Source organism: Equus asinus, chromosome 1 (genome assembly GCF_041296235.1).
Source record: "Equus asinus isolate D_3611 breed Donkey chromosome 1, EquAss-T2T_v2, whole genome shotgun sequence".
NCBI classification, from domain to species: Eukaryota; Metazoa; Chordata; class Mammalia; order Perissodactyla; family Equidae; genus Equus; species Equus asinus.
Genome location: NC_091790.1, coordinates 108,121,047 through 108,134,790, shown reverse-complemented (window position 1 = coordinate 108,134,790; position 13,744 = coordinate 108,121,047). Strand labels below are relative to the sequence as shown.

At 43.3% G+C, this 13,744-nt stretch overlaps 1 protein-coding gene across 1 annotated transcript in view; it reads right to left on the bottom strand.

Annotated features, from left to right (window-relative positions):
* LAMB1 (laminin subunit beta 1) overlaps nt 1–13,744 on the bottom strand; it is a 69,241-nt gene that overhangs the window by 5,133 nt on the left and 50,364 nt on the right. Inside the window, exons 25-29 of the mRNA XM_014831846.3 lie at nt 9,838–10,207; nt 6,953–7,137; nt 5,766–6,007; nt 2,927–3,130; nt 2,117–2,261 (exon numbers count right to left, since the gene is read on the bottom strand). Of these exons, the coding sequence (XP_014687332.1) occupies nt 2,117–2,261; nt 2,927–3,130; nt 5,766–6,007; nt 6,953–7,137; nt 9,838–10,207 (1,146 nt within the window). The remainder of the gene's footprint in view (nt 1–2,116; nt 2,262–2,926; nt 3,131–5,765; nt 6,008–6,952; nt 7,138–9,837; nt 10,208–13,744) is intronic.

Sequence of the window (13,744 nt, the reverse complement as noted above, 5' to 3'; positions counted from 1 at the left end):
AAAGATGTCCCCATAAAGTGGTGAAAATCATAGGTGGTTCACTCATTCAACCAGTTACTGGTCACCCAGTAAGTGACTAACATGGTGGGGTTACACCAAGATACACACACTTCCTGTTTAAGAGTCTGTAGTCTATCTGAGTGGGGAGATGAGACCTACACACAGAAAGAGTGGCCCCAGACAATGAATACAACAGGAATGTGCTGTAGGCTGGGATGGTCGGGGAAGACCTCATGGCGGATGAGGAACTGATGAGGTTTTGAAGGATAGCAGGATTTGAAAGGAGGAGGACATCTCTGGATGGAGAGATAGTGTGGGCAGAGCATGTTACCTGAAAGTGGAGTGGATGAAAGGTTCAGATTGTAGAAAACAGTAGAGGCTAGAGTATAAAGATGGCACTTGATTCCAAAAGGCACTGAAAACTTTTGAGGTTGAAAGAATAGCTAGGAAACTACTGTAAATGCAGATGTAAAGAGCTGATATTCCTTATAAATTATCTGGATTCAGGAAATTACAGAGGGAGAAAATCCAGTCAGAGAAGCAAGAGAATCAGGATGGTGTTTTTTCAAAGAAGCCAAGGAATTTCAAATGTCAAATGTGCAAGGTGGTCAAAAAAATGCCAAAGATGTTAAGCTTCAAATATGTCATCAATTCTTTTTTTTCCAACTGTCAAACAAAATAAAAATGGACCCCTAAGGATGTAAGCACAGGAAAATGTGATTGAATGATGGCTTTCTTACTTATTAGCCATTCCTCCTTTGTCTTTGCTAACAGAATACTGATTTGTTCAGGACCTACCTCTAAGGTAAAGTAAACTTATCAACTCAGGTTAAATCCTGACTAGTCTGCCAATTATGGTAATCCCATTCCATGCATGGGGTGCATTTCTGACCAATGAGATTTATGGAGATGACTGCTCAAAGGCTTCTGGGGAAGATTTCCTCACTTTCAAAAGGTACAAAGGGGGTCAGCCTGGTGGTGCAGCGGTTAAGTTCACACATTCCATTTTGGCGGCCCAGGGTTTGCTGGTTTGGATCCCAGGTGCAGACCTATGCACCGCTTGTCAAGCCATGCTGTGGCAGGTGTCCCACATATAAAGTAGAGGAAGATGGGCACGGATGTTAGCTCAGGGCCAGTCTTCCTCAGCAAAAAGAGGAGGATTGGCGGCAGATGTTAGTTCAGGGCTAATCTTCCTCAAAAAAATTTTTTAAAAAAGATACAAAGGAACAGATGGTCTCTTCTTCCAAGAGGTAGTATTGAATCTCTGTGTGAAGTCTAGAACTTTGGCAACCAAAGTTACAAAACCAGGAGGAGCTAGCCTGAGAACAAAGCTGATATGCTTAAAATAGCAGAGCAGAAAGATGAAAAGTACTTGGGTCCTAGAACCACGGAGCTATTCTACTACTGAACTTCTTTTTATATGATGTAACACACTTTTTGTTTCTATTAAGTTCATTTCAGGTGACGGTCTTCTGTAACTTGAAACCAAAACCATCCTTACTGATAACACTCAGACCGTGACCAGCAACACTTAGGAGCTGGACCACAAATTCTAGAGATTTTCTTTTTCTCTACAGAACACTAAGGTACAGAGCTGTCTAACCATAGGTATAATATCCCATGAACAATAGGATTACAAACCTTTGCGGGCAACGTCAAAGTAAATTCTACTTTGAGTTGAGGTTCTAATGATATTATATGTAGTCTCCAACATAAATTCTAAATTCAGTTCTCACAGTATATATTTGACTTCTTGATGTCCTACTTGCGTATCCCGTACAGAGCCGTCTAACCATAGGTATAATATCCTGTAAACAATAGGATTACAGACCTTTGCGGGCAATGTCAAAGTAAATTCTACTTTGAGTTGCGGTTCTAATGATATTATATGTAATCTCTCACATAAATTCTAAATTCAGTTCTCACAGTATATGTTTGACTTCTTGATATCCTACTTGGGTATCCCATCAGATGCGTCTGTATCTGCCTAACATCAGAAGGTTACTTACATACACATATATAAGCTTCTTAAGAAATGGAAACAGACTCTTAGAAAACAGTTTTCTATTCCAAGATAAGAAGAAATGTCTAAAAGTAAAATGAGAAAACTCCTTACGGGTCAGAAAGTTCCTGATCTGCTTGATGAGATTTCTCAGGTCCTCATTGCTCTTGTCCACTTTTTCTTTGGTAGCGTTGGTTTTCAACAGAACATCTTGAGCGTTTTGTTTTGCTTCATCTGCCCTCAGTTTTGCTTCAGAGACCTATAGATGAGGAATAAATTACCCATGGAACAGCTGCACTGTTTCTAAAGCAGACCAGAACATTATAAATGGCCCAGAAAATGATGTTGAAACACTAAGCGTTTGGAATCACAGCTTTTAGAAACAAATGTCTCCCATTCAACAATCTAGTGTTATATTCCTACACAGACGGAAAGTCTGCAGTATACAGATTCCTATACAGCATTCTTACATAGACAGGGCTGGCATATAAAATTTTTTATAGTTGTTTTTAACTCCTCCAAAACATTTGTGGCCTATAAAATGTTCCTTAGTCTTTTTCTCAGGTGCCAACATAAATACTTTAGTTAACCTGAAGTTAATACTTCCTGTGTCACTTTAGATGACATGCTCAGTTGCTTAGTACAAAACTTGTGTAATACAGCTGGATGCATTCATAACCCTGCACCCATGGTAAATAACGGTTATCTCAAATTATCGTCGTGAGAAGAAAGCAAATTCTTAAACTGTCTATGAATAAAACCTCATCTCTTTCCATGACCTCACAAAAACTCAAACTTTCGTACTTGATTGTAAAACGCCCTTTCATTTTAGTCAGCGTGTAGAATTGATTTCTCCCTTTCAGATCCTCCAACCCATAATTGAAAGCAAACAACAATAAAAACCGAGGCCGTCCACTGAATTACCATCTTGGAGAGCTGTTCCACCTCAGCCAGGGCACTCAGGACATCTCGGTCAAAGTCCATGGCTTTCTGCCAGGCACTGTGTGCAACAGTGACCAGACCGCCACAGCCAGGCCCCCCACACTTCTTCTGTCCGTCGTCAGTTCTGCAGTTTGGGCCGCCACACTCGGTCTCGGAACAGGAGGCCCCCGGAGGCGTGCCGCAGGTCTGCAAGAAGCCAAGGAGCAGGCACAGGAGTTCAGAGAGTGAGCCTGCTGCAGCCTAACAGCTGTGCAGGGCCTGGGTGGCCCCAGAGAGCGTGTAGGTGGTCCTCAGCAAGGCTACTTGAAAACAGTGTTCAAGATGGACAGAGGAGCAAAGAGCTTAGGAATAAGCCTACCTGCTTATTTTCAAGCAAACAGAATTCACAACGCTTCATCAATACCTTCTGCCCTAGTGAACTAGAATACCACGTGGGCTCTGCGCAGGGTGCAAACATATCTGCTGTATCAAGTTGAAGCTGGCCAATAAAGCCAACGAATGCTTCCCTTTATTCTAACCAGTTGGATTAAAAAAAAAAAAGGTATTGAGAACCTTCTTTAGACCTAGCACCTTGTTAACTGTTCTGGTGAATAGGGTGAAATAAAAGGCCCATTATCTGGCTGTTTAGTAACTTCCCATCCAGTTAGGAAGACGGGATCACCCTACGTAACAGCCAAGAATAGGTCAGATGCAGTACCTATAAAGGACAGCAGACAAAGCGAGACTACTGAGGATTGGAGTAGTTGTAGTTGGGGAAGAATGTGTTGGCTGGTGGGATTGGAGCAGGGGAAGTGGGGGAACATTCCAGATGCAAGAGGAAGAGAGAAAACAGTATAAACAAAGGTTTATATTTCCAAATAAGCAATCCCCCCCCATCTACCAGAAACTCCCAAAGATCAGGGCTTGGTTCTGGCATACTCATGCAAATTGATAAATTACAAGTTTGCTATAAGATGGAGAAGGCTCTTAGGAAGAAAATTGTATGTAGAGCTATCCTTCTGTGGGAAATGCTCATATTGAAAAGAAGGAAAAGATTTACTGTACTGAAAAGCAGTTAACAGAACACTCCCAAACAAGGGAAGTATTCTTTTTAAGAAGCAAAAAAAGTAGTTTTTGAATAAATACAATCAACTCTTTAGCCTAATAAGTTTATGATAACTATAATCCCATTATCTCTCTAATAAATAAGTCTTTCATGTATCTGGTTTACAGTACATAAAAAGACTCAGAAAATAAAGTTTATTCTACGTGGTGTAGAAGAAGATGAGCCTTCAGCAGAGAAGCATAAGACCTCAGGGATGCTTTCTAAAAACAATCTGACAACACTAGAAGATCTGTTTTATTTCAAGACAGGCAGGCATGAAAAAAACAGCGTGGGTCTAGCGAAATATACACAAAGAACTGAAGGTACTTGAAGAACGCAAAGGGACAAAAATCTGTTTCTACACGAGAAGTGTCAGTATGGAACCTATGAAGGGAATTCTTGTAGGATAATTAACAAGGACACACACATACCATGAGAACAGCGAAGAAGCCGGCTAACCCCAGGAGCTCACCAGATGGAAAAGCAAGCCCAGGGAAGGGCCCCCACTCACTTGGCCAGAGGATCCTGCCCACCGCCACCCACTCCCGAGATGTCTTCTGTTGCAAGGCAAACATCCTTTACCATGCTTAGCTGCTTTCATTTTAGTTTGCAGACGCATTATTTGTGATTACCGGTTTTTATTAGATGTAAGGAAGGAATCGGTACTGAAAGGAAAGAAGATTGAGAGAACTGGCATTTCACGCCTACGTATAATGACTTTGTCTCCTAGTAGGTGCAGTCTACACATTGCTCTGAGCCTCCCCACTTTTCTTTCTATTAAATGGTGACAGATCTACTTATTCCCTATTTCCACTAGATGCTATTCAAGTTTCCTAAGCTAATGAATATATAGCCTTGTAGGCATCAGTTAAATTTGTCACAATACATACAGACAGTATGTTTCGTCTATTTCATAGAGAGAACGGGGAAGGGAAGGAGACAGGGAGGGAGGGGGGAGATACCACTAAGACAAAATTGTGTGATGAAGTCCGAACTCTTCTGTGCACCCACCTTCCCCCTTCTTTTACTGTCTCTCTGTTTCTAAGCTAAGAGAGCACAAGCCTTAGAAAAGTATAAAAAATACTCTCCAGATTCTCTAGATAGGTATTCTTCCATGAAAAACAATAAGGAAGCAAGAGGAAATAGGCTGAGTGTGGCTTTTTTTGGCCTTCTGCCTGATTTTCATTAAACTCACTACTCAATTTCATTTGGCCTCAGAGTTACTTTTTAAAAGCTTCTGGGAAATGAATCTACTTTCTAGGCTGGTCTCAGGGTTAATCTTCACCAGGTAAAGTTACCGGAACAAAGGAACATTTTAACTAACACCATGGAAAAAATTCTTTAGCTCCCTTTAATTTTTTAGGAAGTCCCTCCCAGAATGATTGTGAATTGCTCCACTGAGATGGAGTTTGCACTGCAAGTCGGAACAAAGTAAAAAAGCAATGTCCACAGCATAAAAAGGAGCAAGTCTAAATAAGTCACTGAGTCAATACAGCAGGATAGGAAGGTAGTCATGTGTCTTCGCTTGTGCCACACACAAGCCACCAGAGGAGAGGGAAGGTTGGAGACACACATGTTTTTAATCTGTCTTGGTCATTGGTACCCCGAGGTCCAGAGACGGGAGCCTTGGGGTTTTGCTCCTGCTGATTCATTTGCAAAGTAAACAATATTAAAGACAAAGCAGGGTGTTTTCCCTCTATAGGACAACAGCCTTGAGGCCAAACTCTCACACCTTACCATTTCGGCGGCAGCTGAAAGGTCTAGGCTTTGTAGTTTCCCGGCCAGCTCATCCAGAAGGCCGGCCTGTTCCTCTTGTTTTTCCCTGAACTGGGACTCCCCCTCGACTATCAAGGCTTCCACTTTGTCTCGAGTGAAAGCCGACTGCTCCACGGTGCTGCTGGAATCCGTGGTGGAGGCATTCACCCTCTCCTCTGCCTCCAGAGACATCTGGAAATACTTGGTGATGCTATCCAGGGCGCCTGCGGCACAAAACGAAACTGCCCATGGTTAATCCCCTGTCCCCCATCTCTGCATCAAGCACTGTCTGTATTTGCTATGTTCCAGCCCTCAATTTACTACATGGTTTTGTTTTAAAATTCAGGGAATAAAATCTTTATGTAAAAATGTAACTTTCCTCTTATGACTAATGAATATACTTTGTCCCATTGGCACCGACTGGCTCTGGAGGATGCCAAACATCTGGATGAAAAATTAAGTCAATCATGCAGATCTTGTTTCTATACACAGGCAAACATCCATTTCTTTCTAAATAGCTAGTGTCAGGCAGCCCATAGATGGCCTGTCCAGGTGATTTTCCCTTTTCTCAGTCATTTAACTATTCAAATCCACTCCAGTGGCTGGTATTAAATACATAAAATAGTATGAGATGTTTTGGCTTTAAGGACCCAGCCAAAAAAATAAGTTGATCATGCATAAAAGAGGATGGATATAGTGTGATATTTCTACTTTCTTTTGCTTTTTGGGGGGAGGGTCCTATATATGGCCTATTATATCAATAAATGAAGGATCTGCAAAATTAGTTCCTGACCAAGCAACATTCTTGAATATAAAAGGATTTTCAGAAATATCAACTTAATTTCTTAACTATTCAAAAGAGCCCCTTTCCAAGGAAAGCCAAGGAGGTTAAACCACTAACAGGAAGAATCAGGAAACATGCCATTCTAATGCAATGACTGCTGCTGGCTCCAGGGGACCTCTGCTGTGTCTCCTAGTCTCTCTGCGCCCCAGCAACCACATTTGTCAAACGGGGACTTTAATCCTCATTTGTGCCAGAGACTCAATGAGAAAAAGCTTTAAAATAATCAGAAAACACTTCATTTTTTTCTGCAAGTGCTGCACTAACAGGCTAGACAGATGGTTAAATCCACTATCCAGGATTGAGTATTTGCACAAAACATGCTCACCCCGAATATCTGAGTTTTTGATAAATTCCAGTTGTTCAGCAAGCTCCTTCACTGTGTTGTCTAGACTCTCTGCTTCTGTCTGTAGAGCGTCTAGTTCTTTGGCTGTGCTGTTGCTTTGTGAAGCTGTGTCAGCTAATGTCACTTCTGCTTGAGCCATCTTTTCCGTAACATCTTTGGTTAGTTTCCTGTAAAGAGAAGGGTAGGTTTCCCTAAGTAAAATAAAACAAAGGGGAATTTTGAAGTTTCATTTTTATCTTTTCTACTAATACTGGATCCATTTCTCTGTAATTTCAAACCAATTCAGTAATTGCTAACAATTTATCTCCAGGTACTGGTTTTATTCTCCTTATCATTAAGAGACTATTAAATCTAACAATTTTTCTTTCTTCAAAGAGTTTGAAGAAAAACACAGAAGCACCACTCAGCTGTGGTGTGGCAGATGGACCATTTGAGGGATTCCGAATCCACAGTAATGAGAGCGCAGGTCCAGACCGCGGGGTTCCAACTCCATACTAAGCAGTTTCAAGCCCGTACAGTGCCACTCACTCAAAAGACAGAAGTGACTCCAGTGTAGAATTATGCCTCCCAGCCATCCACCCAAAATGCTCTTATCTGAACAGCAGGGATCTCCTTCAAGATAGGACATGCAGAAAGGAAGCCCCACGGCCACCAGGTAGACAAGAGGGCTTTCCACACACTCCCCCTTTAAGCAAGGTCCCATCAAAGGAGCTCCTCCTTCCACCAACAAGCAACCCGTTTATTTTTCATCAGAAAGAAGGTAGCATCTCCTGGGAATGGAATCTGATAAACCTTTAGCTTTCACATATTTCATTTGGAATCTAAACACAACTGCATTTTGTTCTGTATTTTTCCTGTCTCCAAAGCTGTACGTGAGGCATCAATTTGTATATTACTTGTACAGATAGCGTGCATGTGTGTTTATCACAAAAAAAGTAATATTTGAGGAGACCTTAGCTCTTGGTATATTACTGGGTCACCTAATGGAATATAATTTTCTTCTCAAGGATATAACAGTGAGTATAAAAACTGGGACAATGTAGAGATGTTGAAAGGTTGGGGGCCACCAGAAAAATAATATTTGAGGCTGAGATAATACCACGACCCAACTCAAAGAAAAAGTACGTAAAAGGATTTGTAGGTTAAATTACATTTCATAAACCCAGTGACTTTTTTCCTGAGGCCATTAGAACATAGTTACTTTCTTTTAATGCTTTGCTTGTATTAATCTGTTGATCCACAGAAGGCTTTCATTTCTTCTCAGGTCTCATAGAATTTTTTAAAAAACAATCAAATCCGACATTGTATATTTTTAAATAATGACTCTCTGGATCCTAAAACATGCATCCTTGGATACTCTGTTGAAAAAATATTAAACTGGTTTTCCTGCGATGATTACAATCTATCTAGTTAAATGAACAGTGAGTAGAAACAGCTGTTTCAGGAATGTAATCTCCTTTCTGGCGGGCTCTCAAAGGACACCGGGTTTTTTGTTTACCCTTAGGTGCATGAGACCAAGGCCAAGGGCTTGCGCTCAGACTGCAGCCTTCCAAAACTCGTTACTGCTGCGTAGTAGGAGGCTAAGCTGCACCAGTCTTTTTAATGAGGTAAAATTCCTCATTAAATGCATTATGGCCCCACATCAGACATTTTTTAACACCCTAGTCAACCACATGGTCTTGGGCACAAAACCTGAGGCTAGAAATCAAAGGACCAGTTCCTTTAAATCTAGAAGGTCTAGGAAGAACCTTCCACAAAGTACTCGAGCTGACGTAGCTGTTCCCTTCCAGCTTCTCAGACATCGCGTTGAGATGAAAAGTCCATATGGCTTCTTAGAGATGCTGATTAGAGTCCTGTCATACGAAACATGTTGCTGTAGTTCGGTCATAAGGTCAAGTCACCTCACTGTGCAGGGATCAGCTGTTGAACAGGCCCCCGCTCACGCCACATGGCGTGTCTGCAATCAAAAGGCCACAGCATTTGGGGAAACAAATGCTTCATACCCGTTCCTGTTTTGCCCTCCAGCCAAGATCTTATTGTGCTGCTTTCTGGGGTCCTTTTTGGCAAAGGTATTTGGAATGTTTGAGAGCAGGACAGAGAAGGCTAGGAGAAACGGTAGAAAAATAATCCCTGAGAAGCTGGGCATCACCCAGGTCAAGTCTGTCCGCTTTCACTGGCAAATAACACTATGCAAGCAGAGAGATGATTACTTGGAGGAGAAGGGCTAAGAGGAGGGTTCTTCATCATGGAGTTTGTTAGAATTAAATGAACGAAGCACCGCTCCACTGGACCAACTGCGGGGCAGCGGAAACAACGTGGAAAGAGGAATCTTATTCGTGGTAATGGAATTTCCCTGGTAGCAGCAAAACAGATAATGACAATGTACATTTCCAATGGTTTTTGCAATTACATCAGCATTTCAGAGATCAATCCTTTTATTATTCTGTAAGGTAAAGGCAAATATTACCTTCCCCTCTCCCAGAGGGGAGAAAAGACAGGCTCAGGAAGAAGGGAGTCATTCAAGTTTGCAAGCCTAGCAAGTAACCCAGCTGTGACTCATTATGGATCCTTGTCTCCGAATGCAGTGTCCTTGCCATTCTACTGCTGGAGCCCTACTGCAAAGTGCTGAACATAACATGCACACACCCTATGCGGCAGCCTTCACAGTTCTGGTCCCCAGCGACGTGCCCACGTTCACTCACCCACTGCCCAGAGGAGACTGCCGGGAAATGAACGGCCCAGCATCTGTTCACTCACAGGACTAACCGTACCTTCCGAGGGAAGCACCAGGTCAGGATGTCTCTGCTGTTTATTCATAAAGTTGAAGCAATATTGTGAGTTGTTACTCTGGCTCAGTAAGTACTTACTCTGCCTCCTCAAAGAGATTCCCAATGTTCTTCAGCGGCTCTGCGGCTGGGCTCTGGGCCAGGATGTCTCTGATCTCACTGACTTTCTTCTCCACCGAATCCACCGTCTCCCGGTAGGGCCCGATCACACCACTGATCTTCAAGGCCTTGGCTCTCTCCAGGAACTTCTGAGTCCTGTTGGTCAACTCAGCGATGATCACGTCCCAAAGAGCGAAGCACTGGTGGCAGGGAGCGCAGTCGGGGAAGACCCCCGAGTACCCTCGAGTGCACTTGTCACAGCGTGGGCCCTCAACACCCTCGACGCAGATACACTGGCCAGTGGACTGGTCACACTGCGGTGTCTCAATGCCCCTGGGGTCACAGTCACAGGCTAGAAAGGAAACAGCAATGCCAGCTGATCTAAGTCACAAACGTCAGTGACAAGATTTGGCATTTAGAATCCTCAGTCATTGTTACAATGGGCAGGTGTCAGCCATCAGTGACAGTTTACCATCGGCTCTTGAAGAGGCTGCAGCAGCTTCCTCCAGCACGTGCATTACCTCAACCCTTGCTAACCACTTCTTAATAATAGTAATAATATTTTTTTTTTAAAAGTTAACACTTACTGTGCCTGGCATTGTAGAAATGGTTTACATGCACCATCTCATTTAACCCCACAATAGCCCAATGGGATAGGTGACCTGCCCCAGAATTACAACAAGGAAACGGCCAGGCCAGGATTCAGACTCAGCACTCTGCAATTCCAGAGTCTGTGCTCTTCAGCTCTGTCCTGCCTCTGCCTCCCTCTTACTGCGACTTCCCCATAGATCCTATGGGTACAGACAACTCGGGTGACATCCTGATGACATGAGGCATCTGGCCTAAGATACAACACTAATAAGCAGCAACTAACATACCTCACCCTACCTGGTCACAAAACAGAAGGGTGAATGCTTCGTGAAATACAATAAACATGATAAAAAGAGAACCAAATCAGAAGTCACAGGAATTCTAAGATTCTAGTTGAAAGGCTTTCAACTAAGTATATTCTAATCTGTGGGTGTCTGCCATTGTGATAACCACCCCCAGCACTAGGAGCAAGGCTCATAAAATGTCAGAAGTGATAGAAGGGACCTTGGGAGCCATTCAGTCCCAACGTCTCACTGGCCCAAGAGGGTTGGCATCTTAGGCAGAAGCAACGGTATAGGGTAAAATCGGTGTTCTTGGCCAATGGACCGTGGCTGAGGTTACTTATCACAATACCTGTGCCATTGAACTCTGGCTTAGAGTCCCTGATCTCATTTTTATATCAACACGACATTTCATCACAGTATTTGTATAGTATTCAAATTTTTAAAAGTCTGTACACACATCTCATCTCTGGCCTTAAATCCCTTCTGGGGAAAGGTAGGGATAAAAAAATTTTAAATAAAAACAAAACCAAATATGTTCTCTTATTTCCCTAACTGGACTGAGGACTCCAGGGGCAGGGTTACATCTTAAACCATCTTTCAATTCTCAGCACCGAGCACAGGGTTAATTTTCAAAGTGGAGTTCAACCATCTTTGCCAAATGAAGTTCTAACCTCATTTTCAGTACGGGCATGCAAGGGATGTTTACACACCTCTATAAAACAAAATAATCCCCCTAAAAATGCAGTTTCAACTGTGGCAAAGCACAGCAGATTCATACTCTCTCAGATATCATCATAAAATCCTGGGTCAATCAATAGTTGCGAGTTGTCTCTGAAAGACTTTCTAATGGACCACCTTCCAGAAGCAGTTTCACGGATGGTCCTGCAAGCTGTTCACAACAGCTCTATCCTCCAAACCCAGAGAGATGTGTTTGCAGCTTATTCCATTCCCCTGACCCTCCCACATCCTGCCTTGGATTGCGTCTATCTTTGCATTGCTTCATTGGCCCACTGCACTCCAAGTCCTCGAGGAGCAAGTGTGAGGAGTGTGGTGTTGTGGTTAGTGCACAAGCCCTGGGCTCAGGGGGTGTGGTTGTGCATCCTGCCTTCCCCAGCCCCCCGCTATGCGACCCTGGACAGTGAGGAAACTGAGTCATGGTTTCCACATCTGTAAAAAGGGGTCATGATTATACCCATCTCATTGACTTTCAGGATGAAATAACTTAATTCTAAACTGCCCAGAGGAGTGGCTAGCCCATAGTAAGCACTCAACAAATGTTTTTATCATTATCACTTTCTGTGTCCACGCAATGTATCCCAAACTCATCTGACCATGGAATCTTTTTCTAGAGGTATACCTAGTGACACCCCAGAGAATTAATGGGAAAGGCTTAGGAAAACCACTGCCTTCATCAGTTTCTGAGATCAGGAGAATGAGAACTGAGATGATGCTGTATCTGAAGGTTTGTGTCATTCAGACTCTAGGAATGGATTTCCATTTCATCATTTTCCAGAAAGCTAAGTTCCCTGGGTCATCAGGTCCCAGCCTCTCAGACTTAGGCATGCATCGGAATCACCTGGAGGGTTCATGGCACACACATTCCTTCCCCACTCCCCCACCCCCAGATTCAGAATCAGGAGGTCTGGGGCGGGGCCTGAGAATTTGTATTTGTTATCTAACAATTGCCAGGGCATGCCGACGTGGAGGGTCACTAGACCCCATTTTGAGGAGTACCAATTTGTTACCTTCCCAGCGGTTCCAGCCTGCCTTGTGGATGTTGTATGTGTGTAGGGGTGAGACAGCGTGCGGAGCTGGAGCAGAGTCACGACTCTGGAAGTTCACCAAGGTAGGCTGGTGCACACACCTAAGCACCTACGTCAGCCGAGGTCCTTAATGATGCCATCTGTATACATGAGACCCTCAGTCTGCTCCTGCCCGCAGGCCCCTGAGGGAAGCCCTACGTGGGGCCCAAGTGGCCCAGCAGACCTGTGCCTACTTTCTGTCTCCCTTAGGCTTGGGAGTACTGAGGCAGATGCTGCATATGCGTACAATTTGTTTAGAAAATTCTTTCTTTCTCATAGATAATGGAAGACTTTAGTTCAGTCCTAAAGAGGTTTCTCCTGGATTCACGCTTGGGGCAAGGGATGTGTGCATATGTTCAATTTGTTTTTAGTCTAATAATTTTTCATTTATTTCATTGGTAAAGGCATGTCTTGCTCTCATTCTGTCATGGCCATCTCTGAGGAGGAAAATACTGGCCCCAAACTGGAGGATTTCAAAAGGCCAGTGCACTCCATCAAGGCTTTTCTCATTTGTCTTTTACAGAGCTACTCTTTTCCCCATAAGGAGAATACTCAGCTATGACCTAAGTCTTTCTATAGGCATTTTGTTAACGAGGCGGCACCAGAAAGTCTGAATCTGTGTCCTCCAACAGACCATTTCAACTGACAGATTTGCAATTGAAACATATTTGGCAATTAATTATGTAATTTGAGAAAAAGCAGCCCTATTCTTTTCCCACAGTTCCATCTAGTTTGGATGACACCTATTCTTGTCCTGGCTGATCTCTGGATCCTGTCCCTTCCAGACCAGCATTCCAAAGGGCCGGCAGAGGTTCGGCTCTCAAGACAACAAGGACCAGTTCAGGTGAGCTGACCAACATTCCTTTCCTCCAAGTGAAAAGCAAAGAGTCACATTTCACAGATGCCTGGATTGCAGTCTGATCATCGGAAAAAAGTGGATCCTGAACTTTCTCTGGAAGGATGCCAAATGACTCCTCTAAAATGCGTCAGGTTTTAATTTCAAACTGAAGCTGGGAAACTGCTAAAATGCCTGTGGACATGAGCTTCCTTCCCTGCCTACTGAGTTTCCAGAATTGCTTCTCTAATGGGGTCCCTGGGAGGCAAGCACCAGAAGGCCAACATTTGTGACCTTCTAAAAAGACCCTCAAGAGAATTTTCAGGGGCCAGCCCAGTGGTGCAGTGGTTAAATTCACACGTTCTGCTTCGGCAGCC